This window comes from Vicugna pacos, unplaced genomic scaffold, assembly GCF_048564905.1.
Source record: "Vicugna pacos unplaced genomic scaffold, VicPac4 scaffold_134, whole genome shotgun sequence".
Taxonomy (NCBI): domain Eukaryota; kingdom Metazoa; phylum Chordata; class Mammalia; order Artiodactyla; family Camelidae; genus Vicugna; species Vicugna pacos.
In genome coordinates, this window is record NW_027328814.1 from 99763 (window position 1) to 113834 (window position 14072).

The 14072-nt window shown below is 40.1% G+C and overlaps 1 protein-coding gene across 1 annotated transcript in view; it reads right to left on the reverse strand.

The window, feature by feature from the left end:
• Nucleotides 1–3060: 3060 nt before the first annotated feature.
• LOC140695091 (uncharacterized) overlaps nt 3061–14072 on the reverse strand; it is a 36081-nt gene continuing 25069 nt past the window's right edge. Inside the window, exons 6-10 of the mRNA XM_072958010.1 lie at nt 6485–6511; nt 4619–4677; nt 4269–4386; nt 3609–3732; nt 3061–3327 (exon numbers count right to left, since the gene is read on the reverse strand). Coding sequence (XP_072814111.1) covers nt 4381–4386; nt 4619–4677; nt 6485–6511 — 92 coding nt within the window. The 3' untranslated portion in view covers nt 3061–3327; nt 3609–3732; nt 4269–4380. The remainder of the gene's footprint in view (nt 3328–3608; nt 3733–4268; nt 4387–4618; nt 4678–6484; nt 6512–14072) is intronic.

Sequence of the window (14072 nt, forward strand, 5' to 3'; positions counted from 1 at the left end):
GAACTCGGACCCACGATTGTAACCATGGTACTACAGTGCTTTGTGTGCTGTTTGTGTGTATAATACATTTGTTTCTATCATGAAAGGTTATTTAATAAATGATCGGTTGTCTTGTCTATCTCATTAGCTCACAATCAGTCTTTATACTGTTGAATTGTACTCTTTTCCCCTGAAGAAAGGAACGGAAACAGCGGGGGTCAGAAAGAGGTGGGGCTCCATTCTTTATCTGGGATCTCATCTCATCGAAGTCTCCAAACAGGGAAAAGGAGCAAATGTTCTCTTTATCTTTTAAAGAGAGGGCTCCAGTGATGGTGACTTATTCAATTACAAAATCAAGGCTGGGGAAAGGGCACATGCAGCAACTAGAGCAGTATCAGCTGTAGGAAGGTCAAAAGTGCTCACGGGAGGGCTCAGGGGGCAGCCTCATTTAATTTCAATCAATAAAACAATAACAAACTCTAAAAATACTGGCCTACAATGGATTAGCTCTTTCTTGACATCTAGCAAGTTTCCACAGCCCACATGTAACATTATTGGGAACCAGTGAAAGGAAGAGTCCACAGACAAGGAAAATCAATGCCACAGGCAGGCTGAAACCCAGGCTGGAGTTTAGGAAGAGAAAGGGCATAGTTAAGAACTGGGGAAAGGCTGGGGAAAAAAATCATCACAAGGACTCTCAAGCATCATCCAACAATCATATAATCATTCATTCAAGAGAGAGTTACTGAGGTCGTATTCTGTGCAAGATTGTACAGCGGGTGAAGCAAGAGCGCAGCGTCCATGGTGGCAGCAAGTTGCGGGGCTCAAATACACTTCTGATCCCAGTACCTTGCACACTTGTCCTCAATATAAAGGCAAAGATAATTAAAGTAAAATAATACTCTGTAAACTCAAAGCATTGTTGAAAAAAAAAGTTAAAGAAGACCTAAATACCAGGACAGACACTCCACACACATTCCCCTATCAAAAGAAAGTGCTCTTGGAATGGCAGTGCTCCCCAGAGCGATCCGTATATTCAACGTGGTCTCGATCACAATCCCAGCGGGCTCCTCTGCAGAAACTGACTATCTGCTGCTACAATTCATATGGGAATTCGAGGATCTCAGTAACCAATACGTACTTGAAAAAGAAAAATTTGAGAGGACTTATAATTCTCAATTTCAAACCTTACAACTGTATCTCCAGGTGAGATTAGAGGCCATTGTGAAGTTATTACTGTGTTAATCCTTATTTACTAAATTCTCTACAATGAATATTACTGTTACAATAAGAAAAATAAAAAGTAAGTTATCCTTTAAAACATGCACACCGATTCATTCATTGGGAAAAAATTATTCTATCAATTAAGAGATAAATATCTATTGAAAAAGGACAACTTAAAAACAAGAGTGCATTTGCATTTTTCATAAATTGAAAACTGAAAAGCACAAAGACGTCAAGTTTCTAGGGAGACCAATGCAACATATTAATAGTTATTTTCAGAAATTCTAATTTAACAATGAAAACTCTGGAAAGGGAAAATCGTGACTGAGAGCCAACTGCAAACACATGGAGAGCAAAGGCCTAGAAATCACAGTTCCTTTTACTCTGCTCCTAACACAATAGGAGAGGAAATTCCTCACTGAGGGGACAGTGGAATCCCATGCATAAGACAGGATACACAGTACAAACTGCACTAGAATTGGGGGTGATTTCCATAGAAGAATTCTAAAGTTACAAAATTGCTGAAAAACTATTAAAACACTGACAGAAAGATTAAAACACACAGTCATATATATTATATAGAAACATATGTAGTCTGCTCCCATGTTGCATTTAAATACAAATATATTTGTTCATTTATGGGCACTTATGACTTTATCCCTGGTAGAATATTTCAACTAAAACAAATAATCAATATAACCCTCCTTTTGTCAAATCTACTTGATAAGTTACTCTGCTATGTAAACATAATGTGTCTAAGATAGATCTAAAATTAGTGAAAAAGACCTTTGTATGGCTTCTTGAACTATTCTCAAAATTCAAAGCTTAATTTTAAAACAGATCTGAACAGTAATTCTATATTACCTTTCCCGTCGTGAAATGAACAACACAGTCTGTTGTCAAAATTCTGTCCTTACAATGATTCACGAGCACCGTATCCTCACAAAACTGCTGGACAGCAAGGCACTATCCAGACACTGTGACCCAACAAATGAAACACAATGAAGACAGTGACCCTATTCTGGAGGGTTTATAGTCTGTGTCAACACCAGGGTTTTATCTGATTGGTTTGATTTGTTGGCAAAATAAAATCAATCAAGTACTTTCTTCTTTGAGCATTCTATAAGTCATGACTCTGCTGTTAGTGTCATGAGCAGGAAAGACTTAAGCATGACTTGATTAGATCAACTAGCAACAATCATCACTGGAGAGTGAGTAATAAAGAAGTTAACTGATAGCAATGCTTCTCCCTACATGAGACCTAAAATAAATCGACACTGATATCCGAAAAGAAAATGAGAATTTGAGGTCCCCAATAAGAAAAAAATCTAACAAGAAATCAAAAAAGTAAAGATTTTTTCATTAACGTTTCCTGGAAAGATTGGAGCATGGTGGTGTTGAGCTCAGATGCTAGGGAAAAACATGAGGGTCTGAATTCCCACAGCACTGGGTAGCTTTGACACTAATATGTCAGTCAAATTCTCTGCACCTCAGTCTCCGATGCATAGACTGGGGACAACAACCGCACCCATCTCCTAGAACGGTCCTAAGAATTAAGTTATTTTATATATACAAGTTTTAATAAAATACATCAGATATTAAATATTACCCCAAAAGCACAAGGAAAAATGAAAACAGAGATAAATTGGAGTTCATTAAACTTTAAAACTTTGCTTCAAAAAACACCATCCAGAAAGTGAAAAAACAACACTCAGGAGAAAATTTTTTCAAATCATTTATCTGATAAGGAATTTGTGTATCAAAAAAAAAAATTCCACAGCTCAACAATAAAAAGGCAACTCAATTAAAAAATGAAAAAAGAATCTGAAAAGATATTTTTCAAGGAAAATATACAAATGGCCAATAAGCACAATGAAACGGTGTTCAATAACATTAGCTCTAAAGGAAATCAAGTCAAAACAACTAGGAGAAACCGCTTCACATTCACTACAATAGGTTAAAATCAAAAAAAGATTAACAAGCACTAATGAGGACACAGAGGAAGCAGAGCCCGCAGCCATTGCTGGTGAGGATGTAACACAGTGTGACCACTTTGGAAAACATCCTGGCACGTCCTCAGAGAGTTGAACATTTGGCTTCTGAATGATCCAGCAATTCTGCTTCCTGGGCACACAAGTAAGAGAACTGAAAACAAATGTTAACATAAAAACTCCTACAGGAATATTCACCATTACTTTTCGCCATTAATTTTCAGAGCCAAAAAACAGAAACAACCCAAATGACTATCACGTGATGAATGGGTAAATAAAGGGGCCCAGCCATACAGTGAAATATTATTCAGCAATAGCAAAGCATAGAGTACTGACTCAGGCCACAACATGGACAAACATTGAAAACGTTACTCAGTGTGAAAGAAGTCAGTCAAAATAGATGGTTCCACTTACATGAAGTGACTCGATTTGCATGAAATGTTCAGCACAGGCAAATCCACAGAGACAGAAGAGTGGCTCCCTGGGGCTTGGGGAGGATGGGGAAGTTGATAATGTCTGCTTATGCGTACTGGGTTTCCTGTTGGGGGGAAGAAAATATTCTAAGATTGACTGGGATGCACATTTCTGGGCATAGAGTAAAATCCGCTGTACATTTTAATGGGTGATTTGTATTAAAACTGTTAAGAACAAAAGCACCTCGGATTAGTACCTTCCATAGTAAATGCAAATTGCTAACATTTATTACAGGAAGAAGAAACTGCCCTCAGCATGAAAGCAGGAGATCAGCAAATATTAGTTAACCGAAATTGGACAAGAGCATTTCACTTGAAACTGTTGCTGAGTGTACAAGAAATATTCAGACATGACAAGGAAAATCAGTTTGACATCACGAAGAAGCATTCTGCTTCAAATGCAAATCAAGGATTCGGCAAGCCCAGCTGCTACAAATGACCAGAGAAGAAACCTGGTTCTTAAAACAAGCACCAGAGCCAACAAGGAAATGGTGGTGAGGAAAGCAGGCGGCCTAAAATCTGGAACAGTGTGCTACAAATAATTTCTCCACTGAAAATTCAAAAATAAAATGAAAGTGATGTAATGCTGTGTTGAACTCACGTGAATGGGCTTCCTGCAGTGCTTGACAGTTCTGTAACCCCGAATGACTCAGGAGAATCAGCATGGCTCCTGGGAGTCCCCAAGTAACTGCCCATCAGCACGCTGACCACCATCACATCTGCCAGGGTTGAATTGCAGAGAAGAGAGCAACCTCTGAAAGGCACAGGGAATGTTGACAAGGGAATAAAAGGCTGCGGTCAATCCTGGGACAGAGGCCCTGTGAGCAGAGGCCAGAAGGCTGCAGGTGAACTGGAGTGGCCCTGGGGCAGGAAGGGACCACAGGGGAGCATATCTCAATTATCTCCTCTCTCTCCCTCGGGTAGGAGGGATAAAGCCTGCATCCTTCTCACCTGGAACTGTGGGTTCTGGCTGGCGGAAGTCTTACCGACACGGAATGAATTTCTCAAGACTGTGGAAAAAGGAAAGAAAGCGAGAGGGATTAGGGAGCCAAATCCACGAGTCTCTCAAATGCTCCCATATTTATTGTGTATAATCAAAGTAAAAAGTCAATAACAGTTGTGAGATAGTAGGCAGGAACTTGGGGAAAGAAGGGATGAGACAGAGATTGTAGACTCCACCATGAGTACTAAGGCTTAGTTTACCTTTAGGGAAGTCATGGGCTGAGGGGAACAAGATACATTTTTTAGACATGTTCATTACAAAGCAGACCACCAGACCAGCCTGGTCCCTGTTTTGGGGATAATAGACTATCTAACACCACGCAGGCCTGGCGTTTATAGCTGAGGGCCTGGGTCATTGCTCTGCAATAAGCAGTGTGCTATCTATAACCTCAAATATGCAAGCAAGGCATTGTCTCTGCTTTTTATGGCAAGGAGACAGGAGTGAGGATGCACAGGTGTTTGCTTTAAAGCAGTTAATAAGCACATTTTTTTTCTTAAAGTTGACAGGCGGCTGCGATGTGTTACAACTTGTTAACTCAATCATGGGCTCCCACATGGAACCATTATGGAGGACATCCTAGGATGAAAAATCCTGGCTCTGGATCTTTTCCTGCCAGCTTCGGCCACTCCAGCAGGGTCTAGACACATCCCTGAATAACGATCCCACAGAACCACCTAAACTCTTAACTCCTGGTGCTTGAAACTTAATTTTAGCTCTACACAACTTAATGTAGAAAAGTTTCAGAAATAAAAGATATTATATTCTTTTTATATCTCATCATAAGACTGATTTTTCTGATTGCTCTAAGCTGCTTCTACATGGTAAAGCACCTAATTCTGCAGGTGAATTCAGTACTTTCCTTTGGGCATAACTAGACAGTCTGGGCTGTCTGACTTCTATTAGTCAAATAGCAATACACTTAATTGATTTCTTTGTTCATCAATTTCAGCCTGGAGGTGAGGGTCTATCACTATTTTCCTCAGCCCACCCTCTACTCTTTTCTCATCAGCATCTCAGGCCTCCTGAAAACAAAACAAAGCATTTGTTTCCCTTCATCTACACTTTCCACAAAAGCAACAGGAATCATCATGCCTAGAGAATGAATTCAACACAAATGTTAAAACAAAAATCTATAAACCTGAAGCAACTCCATCTCCGACTCATGATACACAATGACATGAGAGTAAGTGTGTCAGGTACAAAGCATGCGTGAGCCTGACCACCTCATTTCTATTCTTCAAAGGAAGGAAGGTTTTCGTATTTTTTATTATCATTCTTTGTCATTGTTTCTGATTAAGCCAAAAAATTTTTTATGAAATAATTAAGCACTGCAATAACAGATTTTCGCTGTATCAATTACAGAAGGAATTCAGAGGGGATAGGAAAACCCACCTCTGTAAAAAATGCAAAATTCCTTCCCCTGTTAAGAACACGAATACAAAATGCAACAGAATTCAAATTCTTGTGGAGAGGACAAAAGCCACAGAATCAAAGCAAAGTCATTATTATGACTCAATCCAAAATTCACTGGACAAACATGCTCAATGCATTCAAATAATTTTTAAGGCACACTGCAAACCATTCACTTAATTATCTACAGGCTAGAGGAAGAATTTCCCTCTATAACAGACAACATAAATCAATAGGTTGCCCCACCAAACAAGGAACAAACATCAGGTTTTTTGCAGTTCTGATAAATCAGCAAGTTTTAAAGATCAAAATCCAGAAATTTTAAACATTCATTCACACCAGAATGAATCAAGCACTTAAAAAAAATAAATAACCCAAAGAAACTAAACACATTGATCACGTACCTGGATCAATGAGAAATTCTTGTACAGCTGGAAAAAAAGAACAGTCTATAGACTTATACTTGAAAAATAAAACTACTTTTAAAGATAACTGCTAAAACACATTTCATCATTCATGTTGCCTTGAAAAATCTGAGGCACTTGTCTCTGATCAGAAAAGCAATTCTGAGTATTAGTATGTTACAATTCAGTGCCAGTTTGCTTTAGAAGAAAAAAGAAAAGCTACTGTTTCTCATCTTGCACAAAGTTTAAAGAACCTCCCTGCCTCTATCTCCTCCCATTTTCTAAGCTCATGCTCCCCAACCCTTCTGAAACAATTATGAGAACCTCTTATTCCCACCAATATGCCAAATCACAAAAGAGTATCAATTTATTTGTGTAAATATATACCTACACCTTGAACTGGAGGAGAAAGATTTCAGAAGGCTATATGGAACTTATTGCTACATTCCTGAAATCACACACATACACGTTCACAGAGACACAGACATATACAAACTGAATTACTGGGCACTTCACAAGCTAAGGACTTACAACTTCTAGAAGATAACTTTGTAGTTAGTTTAAAATACAAAACGGTCAGCTTTTGAAAGCCTTGAACATTGCAAAATCATCCAAATATCAATGAGATCCAATTAGCCTTCTCTGTAGAATGTAATTCCCCATGATGGCAAAGCAGACCCTAAGAAGTAGTGGATCCAAGACTCGTGTTTTTCACTAGCTATGATCGTTTTAAAACATGTAAACAGATTTAGAAAGGTATGCCCCATGACATTTATTCTTATTGAGATGGCATATGTATTCAATTGTCTATGCAGAAAATAGGACCCATGATGGTGTTTAAGAAATATTTTGTGTATTGAAATATTTATTTTTAAGTGCAGACAAGGAGGGTGGGTATTACTCCATTGTAGAGCACCTGTTGTGCACGCACATGTTCCTGGCTTCAATCCCCAGTACCTTCATGAAAATAAATAAATACAAGTGCTTACTTAAAAATAGGAATAAATTTATATAAAAAAATAAATGCAGACTAAAAAGCACTGCAATCTAGGAGCCACAATTATAATAAAAAACAAGTGTTTCTATCAAATATTGACTATACGCCAATCACAGAGACAACCACAAATCACACCTGACAACCATCACGTGTGATTCTCAGCAATCCTACTAAGTAGACACGGATGAGAAACCCGGCTCTGCGGATGAGGAGACGGAGCTCGGAGGAGCCGGGGACACTGACCGTCCTGCTCCCCGTGACACCGCGTCAGCCCAGGGCAAGCGCTGACAGAGCTGCACTGAGGGGACACCCAGCTGCATGGAACCATGGGGGATTGGGGAGTCCTAGAAAATACTCAAAAGTGTTCAATGAAAAACCATCTCAAATATATTACTCTGTGCCCCATCCTCTAAACACAGAACATGTCTGGGACCTTTTTGATGCCTCCGTGTCCTTTCTGCCATCATCAGTTACGTGCCCTCTCAGCGCGACCAGTCATGAACTGGACCCCATACGAAGTGCACTCAGATGGAAGAGCTTTAAAAGCTGTTTTATGAAGTTTGTAAGACTCTGTCTATTCCTCACACAGGCGGTCATCCAGCACTACTCACCGGTGCGGATGTACCACCTGAAATCACACCTTTCTGCTTTTTAAAATCCCTTCATGTAATACAGACTTTTAAACAGCAAAGAAGCAGCTCAACCACAGACAGTGGACAGCTTTTCACCAAATGGACTCGAACAGCACATCTGACAACCTGGAAGCCCTTGTCTTCTATTAAACCCACTTCCAGGTACTTCATCATTTTCGGATTGGTGGACTCGGCCTCTGAATGGCCTACTCAGAGAGATCCCATCCTCACATCCGGGGGTGGGAGAGGACCCTGCTGCTGGGAGAAATCAGTGAGGAAGGTGGACATCCTCCAGCCATTTCTGCACGGGTAGAAATGCCACATGCTCAGAAATTATACCGTCAGCACCCCTGGGCTCCCATGGACTGGTTTCACATTAAGCAAACTTATGACACACTGATGCAAGAAAACCAGAAATTTAATTTATTAATGTAACAGGAGATGTGAAACTACAAACCAGATTGAAATATCAGAGTTCAACCATGAGTACAGATTCTCCTCCACGGCCCAATCTCGGGCAGGCAGTCACATGGCAAGCGTGGACAGAAGCAGAGCAGGAAGGGTTTCTAGATTAACTCAATGGACTAAATTTCTGTTATAAGAACAGATCTACTGCCTGGAAAACAATTAATGCCAATCACGGGGCACACTCCATGGACAGTGGCTGAGACACGACTGTGAGCACCTGTATAACTCCACTTTCCCTGTCCTTTCTGGTCTAACTGATGCAGAGGTACAGAGATCCAGGGATGCAGATACCTGTAAACACCCAAAGCCCATCCCTGGGAGCCTGGAAACCAGATAGCCAGGATTTAAATCCCAGCTCTGCCACTTACTAGCTCTGTTACCTTGGCCAAATTACTTACCCTCTGTGTGCCTCAATTTCCACACTGTAAACCTGGGATAACAATCAAATCTTTCTTACTCACTTGTTGTGAAAATTGGAGGATTCATTTCTGTAAAACTCTCAGAAAAGAATGTAGCACATTTTTGGTGCCCAACAAATTTCAATTTAATAAGAAAGTGATTTACAAGTCTCCCATCTAATCATCTTCTGTGTTTCATGACTATTCTGAGTCCCAAAGGAAATCCTTATTTCCCCTCTTATAAACTCTTGAGGAGCACCCTTCTGTTTCAAGCCACCACCTGTTTAAACTGAGGGGGGATTCCCTCCTCCCCACTCCTCTGGTCCATGGGAGACTGCTTCTCCCTTCACACTCCTGACCACTGGCCCACGGCTAGCCCTCCTCACACTAACAGATTGAGGTGTGAGTCCGGGGAGACAAGCAGGGCATATGAAAGCTTTCCTTCCCCTCCAGTGTTGGCCACCCTTAGGAAGCAGCCGGGATGCTCAGTTCCATGGCAAGACAGTCCTGTGCATTATGGGTCAGAATCTCTCAAGGGAATGCTCGCTGTGGACCAGAGTTACCTGGAACTGCGTAAGTCTCTAATTCTGGGACATAGTGTCATGACACTCACTCTCCCACAGCCCTGAATTTCATGGAGAACGTGGCTTCATCAGTAATAAAGGAGACATTTATCGCCTGCCTGTTCTTCTTTGTCATCTCTCAGTTGGCTGCTGGACACAACATGTGTATAAGTATTGGGTCCCCTTAAGCCCCAACATATATGAAGTAACAAAAATTCTGTGGCTTAACATTGGTTCAGGGCGACTGTGTAACTGTCCTGACTCTGCTGATGCTAAATTATGTGTATAGGAACTATGGAACCTCCTCAAATATCTTTCATCATAAAACCAGCTTTTCTTATTTTCCTGTTTCTCAGTAATTGCCAAAGACTATCAAATGATGGCTTCACACCAAATAGCAGTTAAGATTATGAGCCCTCTTGTCATACACACTGTGCTAAACACTTTACATAATTTCTAATTCTCACAATTCTACAAAGCAGAAATGAGTGTCCCCATCTCACAGACGAGGGAAAAACTCAGAACGAACTGACTCAGGATCACGTAGCTCAGTGGCAGCGCGTGCACACAAACCCAAGTCAAAACACCACACCCCTTTGTATATGTACCAAATCTCCTACCACCCATTGACACACAGCGGTGGGGATAATACTTAGGGAACTCAGTACACTTTTCAGCTTTAAGGTGCTCCAGAGGCCGCTTCTAGCTCTTTTATAAAATCCCGGCTCACTGGTTTCTAACACTGCAAGAAAAGTCCGATGTTGCAACTGTTTGCACAGGAAGTCTGAAATGTTCACAGCGAGATGATAGAATAAAACTAAGACATAAGCAGAATAATAGTTCCAGGTAGTCAGACATAATGGACATTGTGCTACCCTGAAGCATTAAGCAAAGGAATCAAAAAAAAAAAAAAAAAACGTTTAAGACTTCCTTTACAAACAGGAAAGTTAAGACTGTAAGAAGGTGCAACAGCGCCACCTATGGCTTAAAAGGCCTTCCTGGTTGCCTGGAAAGGTGCAACACAAAAATTGCCTGTGGATCAGAAACAAGAATCAGATAACTAAAAGCTTATGTAGTACATACTGCTCTCCTAGTCTTCATGTCTTGCACTGTAGCAAAAACCAACAGACCTGTACTAGGCCTATATTCATAAAAGTCATGTCTGTATTTTTCCAACAGGAGGTAATCTAAGTATCTTGCAAAATACTTCTCAAAGAGCCAGGAAATCATAGAAGTGTATTGAAATACAAAAACATTTATTTACATATTAAAACAGCATGAGCTTTTTTCTATTAAAAAAGCTGACATGTCAAATCAATGTTTTGATATTTTAAAACCTATTAAGAGTGCAGAAAAATAAATCAAAATTTTCTTTAATCACAAAAGAGAGAAGCTTATTCCCTGAAAATGATCAATGTGGATTTTTCTAAACTTAATGCTTCTGGTCAGAGTCCTACGAATTTAAATGTCTGAGTGTATAGTTACACGGCAGCATGAACACTGAGTTGTAACAATACACATTCTGTGTAAATAATCTTCAAGGTCGTCTGCTTAAGTCAATTTAACTAGTCCCTGTCTCAATAGAATGATACAGATTTCATTAAAACTTCATACTGCACGCACACACACACACAAAACCCTGAATCCTTGTTACTTTAAGCCATATTCATATATATCCATATTGAATATGCATCAGAAACAAGCCACCCTCTTTAGTATTCACAGTTGATCCTTCTAAACTATCTGTCATTGTGACAGCACATTTTTACTAAGCAGCTCTTGGATGCTTTGTATACAAGGCGTCTACCTCTCACAGTCAGACATGGTAAACGGCATCACTCAAATTTCACAAATGAGGAAATATACTTAAGCCATGGAAACAACGTACATATTTATCATCAGGAAAGAAAAGAGTAAAGATTTTACTTTCAATATGCACTGACAAACTTTTCCTCCATACTAAGACTACATACATAAAACAAATTCAGTCATTGTAAATTATTCTGTCAATAAACACCACTAGAGAAAAACAAGCAACATCATTAGCAATGATTGGACTTTCAAAGCCCACTCCTATTTTGCACTATAATCATTTTTAATGTTTTGTTTTTAGTGCTTACATAGCACTAATATAAAGAAAACATAAACTATTTAAGTCATTACCTGAGAATGCAACATTTGTGAAAATGTACAATTTTAATTTATGCCGCTCTGTCTCACATTCTCACTGGTGTCTCTCCTTTGAAGGCCTCATCAGGCTGAGATCGCCAAAATCGGTCATTTATGGACTCACAGGAGTTCGGGAAACCACTCAACGGGAGGCTGATCAGAGGAGAAATTGAGAATGCATCCTGTGCAGCCTGGGTTCCAGCACCGAGCTAGGCACCGCCAGCTGCGTTTGATTTGGGACAAGCTGCCCACCTCTCAATCCCTCAGCTGCAAAAAGGAGACATTGATACCTACCGTCAAACACCTGCTTTGAAGTAAAACATGAGAAAAACAGTTTAGCCTTTGGTAGGTGTCCACTCACAGCAAGCTTGGTCATTATGATGATGAGGATTACTTTTAATAAGTTAAGCTAGACCAAAAATTAGAAATCACCATAAAGGAGAAACATTTTAACTCAATAAGCATTTCCTTTTGAATGGATTGATAAAAGTTCTAATGATTTTTTTAATAAACCAAATTTTGTCCATTAATTTTAGATTTACCGGTTTATGGACAAGTCTCCAAAAAAAGAATTAGAGGCCTCTAACCTCTGAATACTAAGAAAGTAAAGTTTAAAAAAATTATGGGGGAGAGTATACCTCAGTTGAGAGAGTATGTGCTCAGCACGCATGAGGCCCTCAGTTCAGTCCCCAGTAACTCCATTTAAAAACTTTTATTTAAAAAAAAGGAGAATTAAAGGAAAAAGATGGAGGACTACAGAATTTTTTTAGAGAATCCACTCAGATTTAAGATGGGGAAAAAATATCCATTTCTCACAGGAAATCTTGAGAACTATGTAAACCGGATCTGAGTTGTCTAGTCTTTAACATTATTCATGAATTCATATTACCAAGTCTTAAAACTACCTGATAACCCACAGTGGTGATAGTGATCATAAAACCTGACAATGCGGATCGAACTCTGGCTAGGACTGCTCTGTTCTGACATCTCTGCCCCTGAGGCCTCACCAGGCTGAGAGCACTAAATTTTGTCATTCATGAGCATCTCGTGTAAGTCTTCCATTTATGCTTCTCAGTCTCCTCTCACCAGCCCCTCTGAGGGAAGCACTGTTATCATCTTCCCCACACGCAGATAAGGTCACTGAGGTACAGAAACTAAACCTGCTCCAGATCACATCGGCATTAAAGGACGTCTGTATTTCTGCTGTTTTGCGATTGACAAAGGAATCTGAGATATCAATACAAGATAGACTGTTAAATAATCAAGTCTGTCAGCTCTTCACCTCAAAGAGCAGATACTATAAATTCCTGATGTAGGATGAGGCTGCCGCCACAAAATGACTCAGCTAGAAATTAATATCCAAGATGAAGCAGCGGATACACATAAATATTCATGACTGTCAACTCCTCTCACGGGTCTTGGCCCTTCACTGCCTGAATGGGGGTGAAATCCCCACCCGTGTCTGGGAGGGTAGCGCGGCTCTTCCAAGTCTCACCCAGGCTTCACAGGCTGTTTCCCCCTACAGACTGTCCTAAATGATTAAAAAGCTCACAAGATTTTTACACCAGCCAAAACTGAAAGACATTTCTGCATATGGAGCACTTTCTCAGGCTTAAACCATTTTTGCCTACACTCAGCAAGGGGGAAAAAAGAAACATGACTCTGCAAAGTCTCTTAGCCTTACCACTCACAGGAGTTGAATGGTCTCAGCACAAGATGACCCTTCACACTACAGGATGAGAACAAAATAAAGCCGCCCCAACAACAAGCACTCCCAGAGACAGCGCTCAGCAGTCTTCTGCACACTCACGGTTGTGCAGCCCTCACCACCATCTATTTCCAGAACACTTCATCACCCCAATAGAACACCCCTGTCACTAGCAGTCACTCCACAACCCCCCTCCACCCAGCCCCTTGCAACCATCATCTGCTCTCTGCCACTGCATGAGCCAATTCTGGGCATTTCTAAGATCACTGAAATCAACAATATGTGGCTGTTTGTGTCTGGTTCCTTTCAGTTAACGTGCTGTTATCAAGGCTTTCCCATGTTGAAGTGGTATCAGCATGTCTCTTTTTTTTTGAAAATGTTAAACTTTATTAGAAGGTGGTAAATACTATCAAAAATAGTAGAGTGGGGTATAAGGGATGGGGTTTCAAAGGGAAAAGGCCGGGTTGAGCAGTCAGGGTGGACTACCCAGAGCAGATGGCTTTTTTCATATTCCCCTTTATTTATTTTTTCTTTTTTATTCACTCTTATGTCTGAATAATATTCCACTAAATGGAGATACTACATTTTGTTCTTTCATTCAGCAGCTATATATGGATGAGGTCCAGAGGAATGAGTGTAAGTGGTGGCTAGCA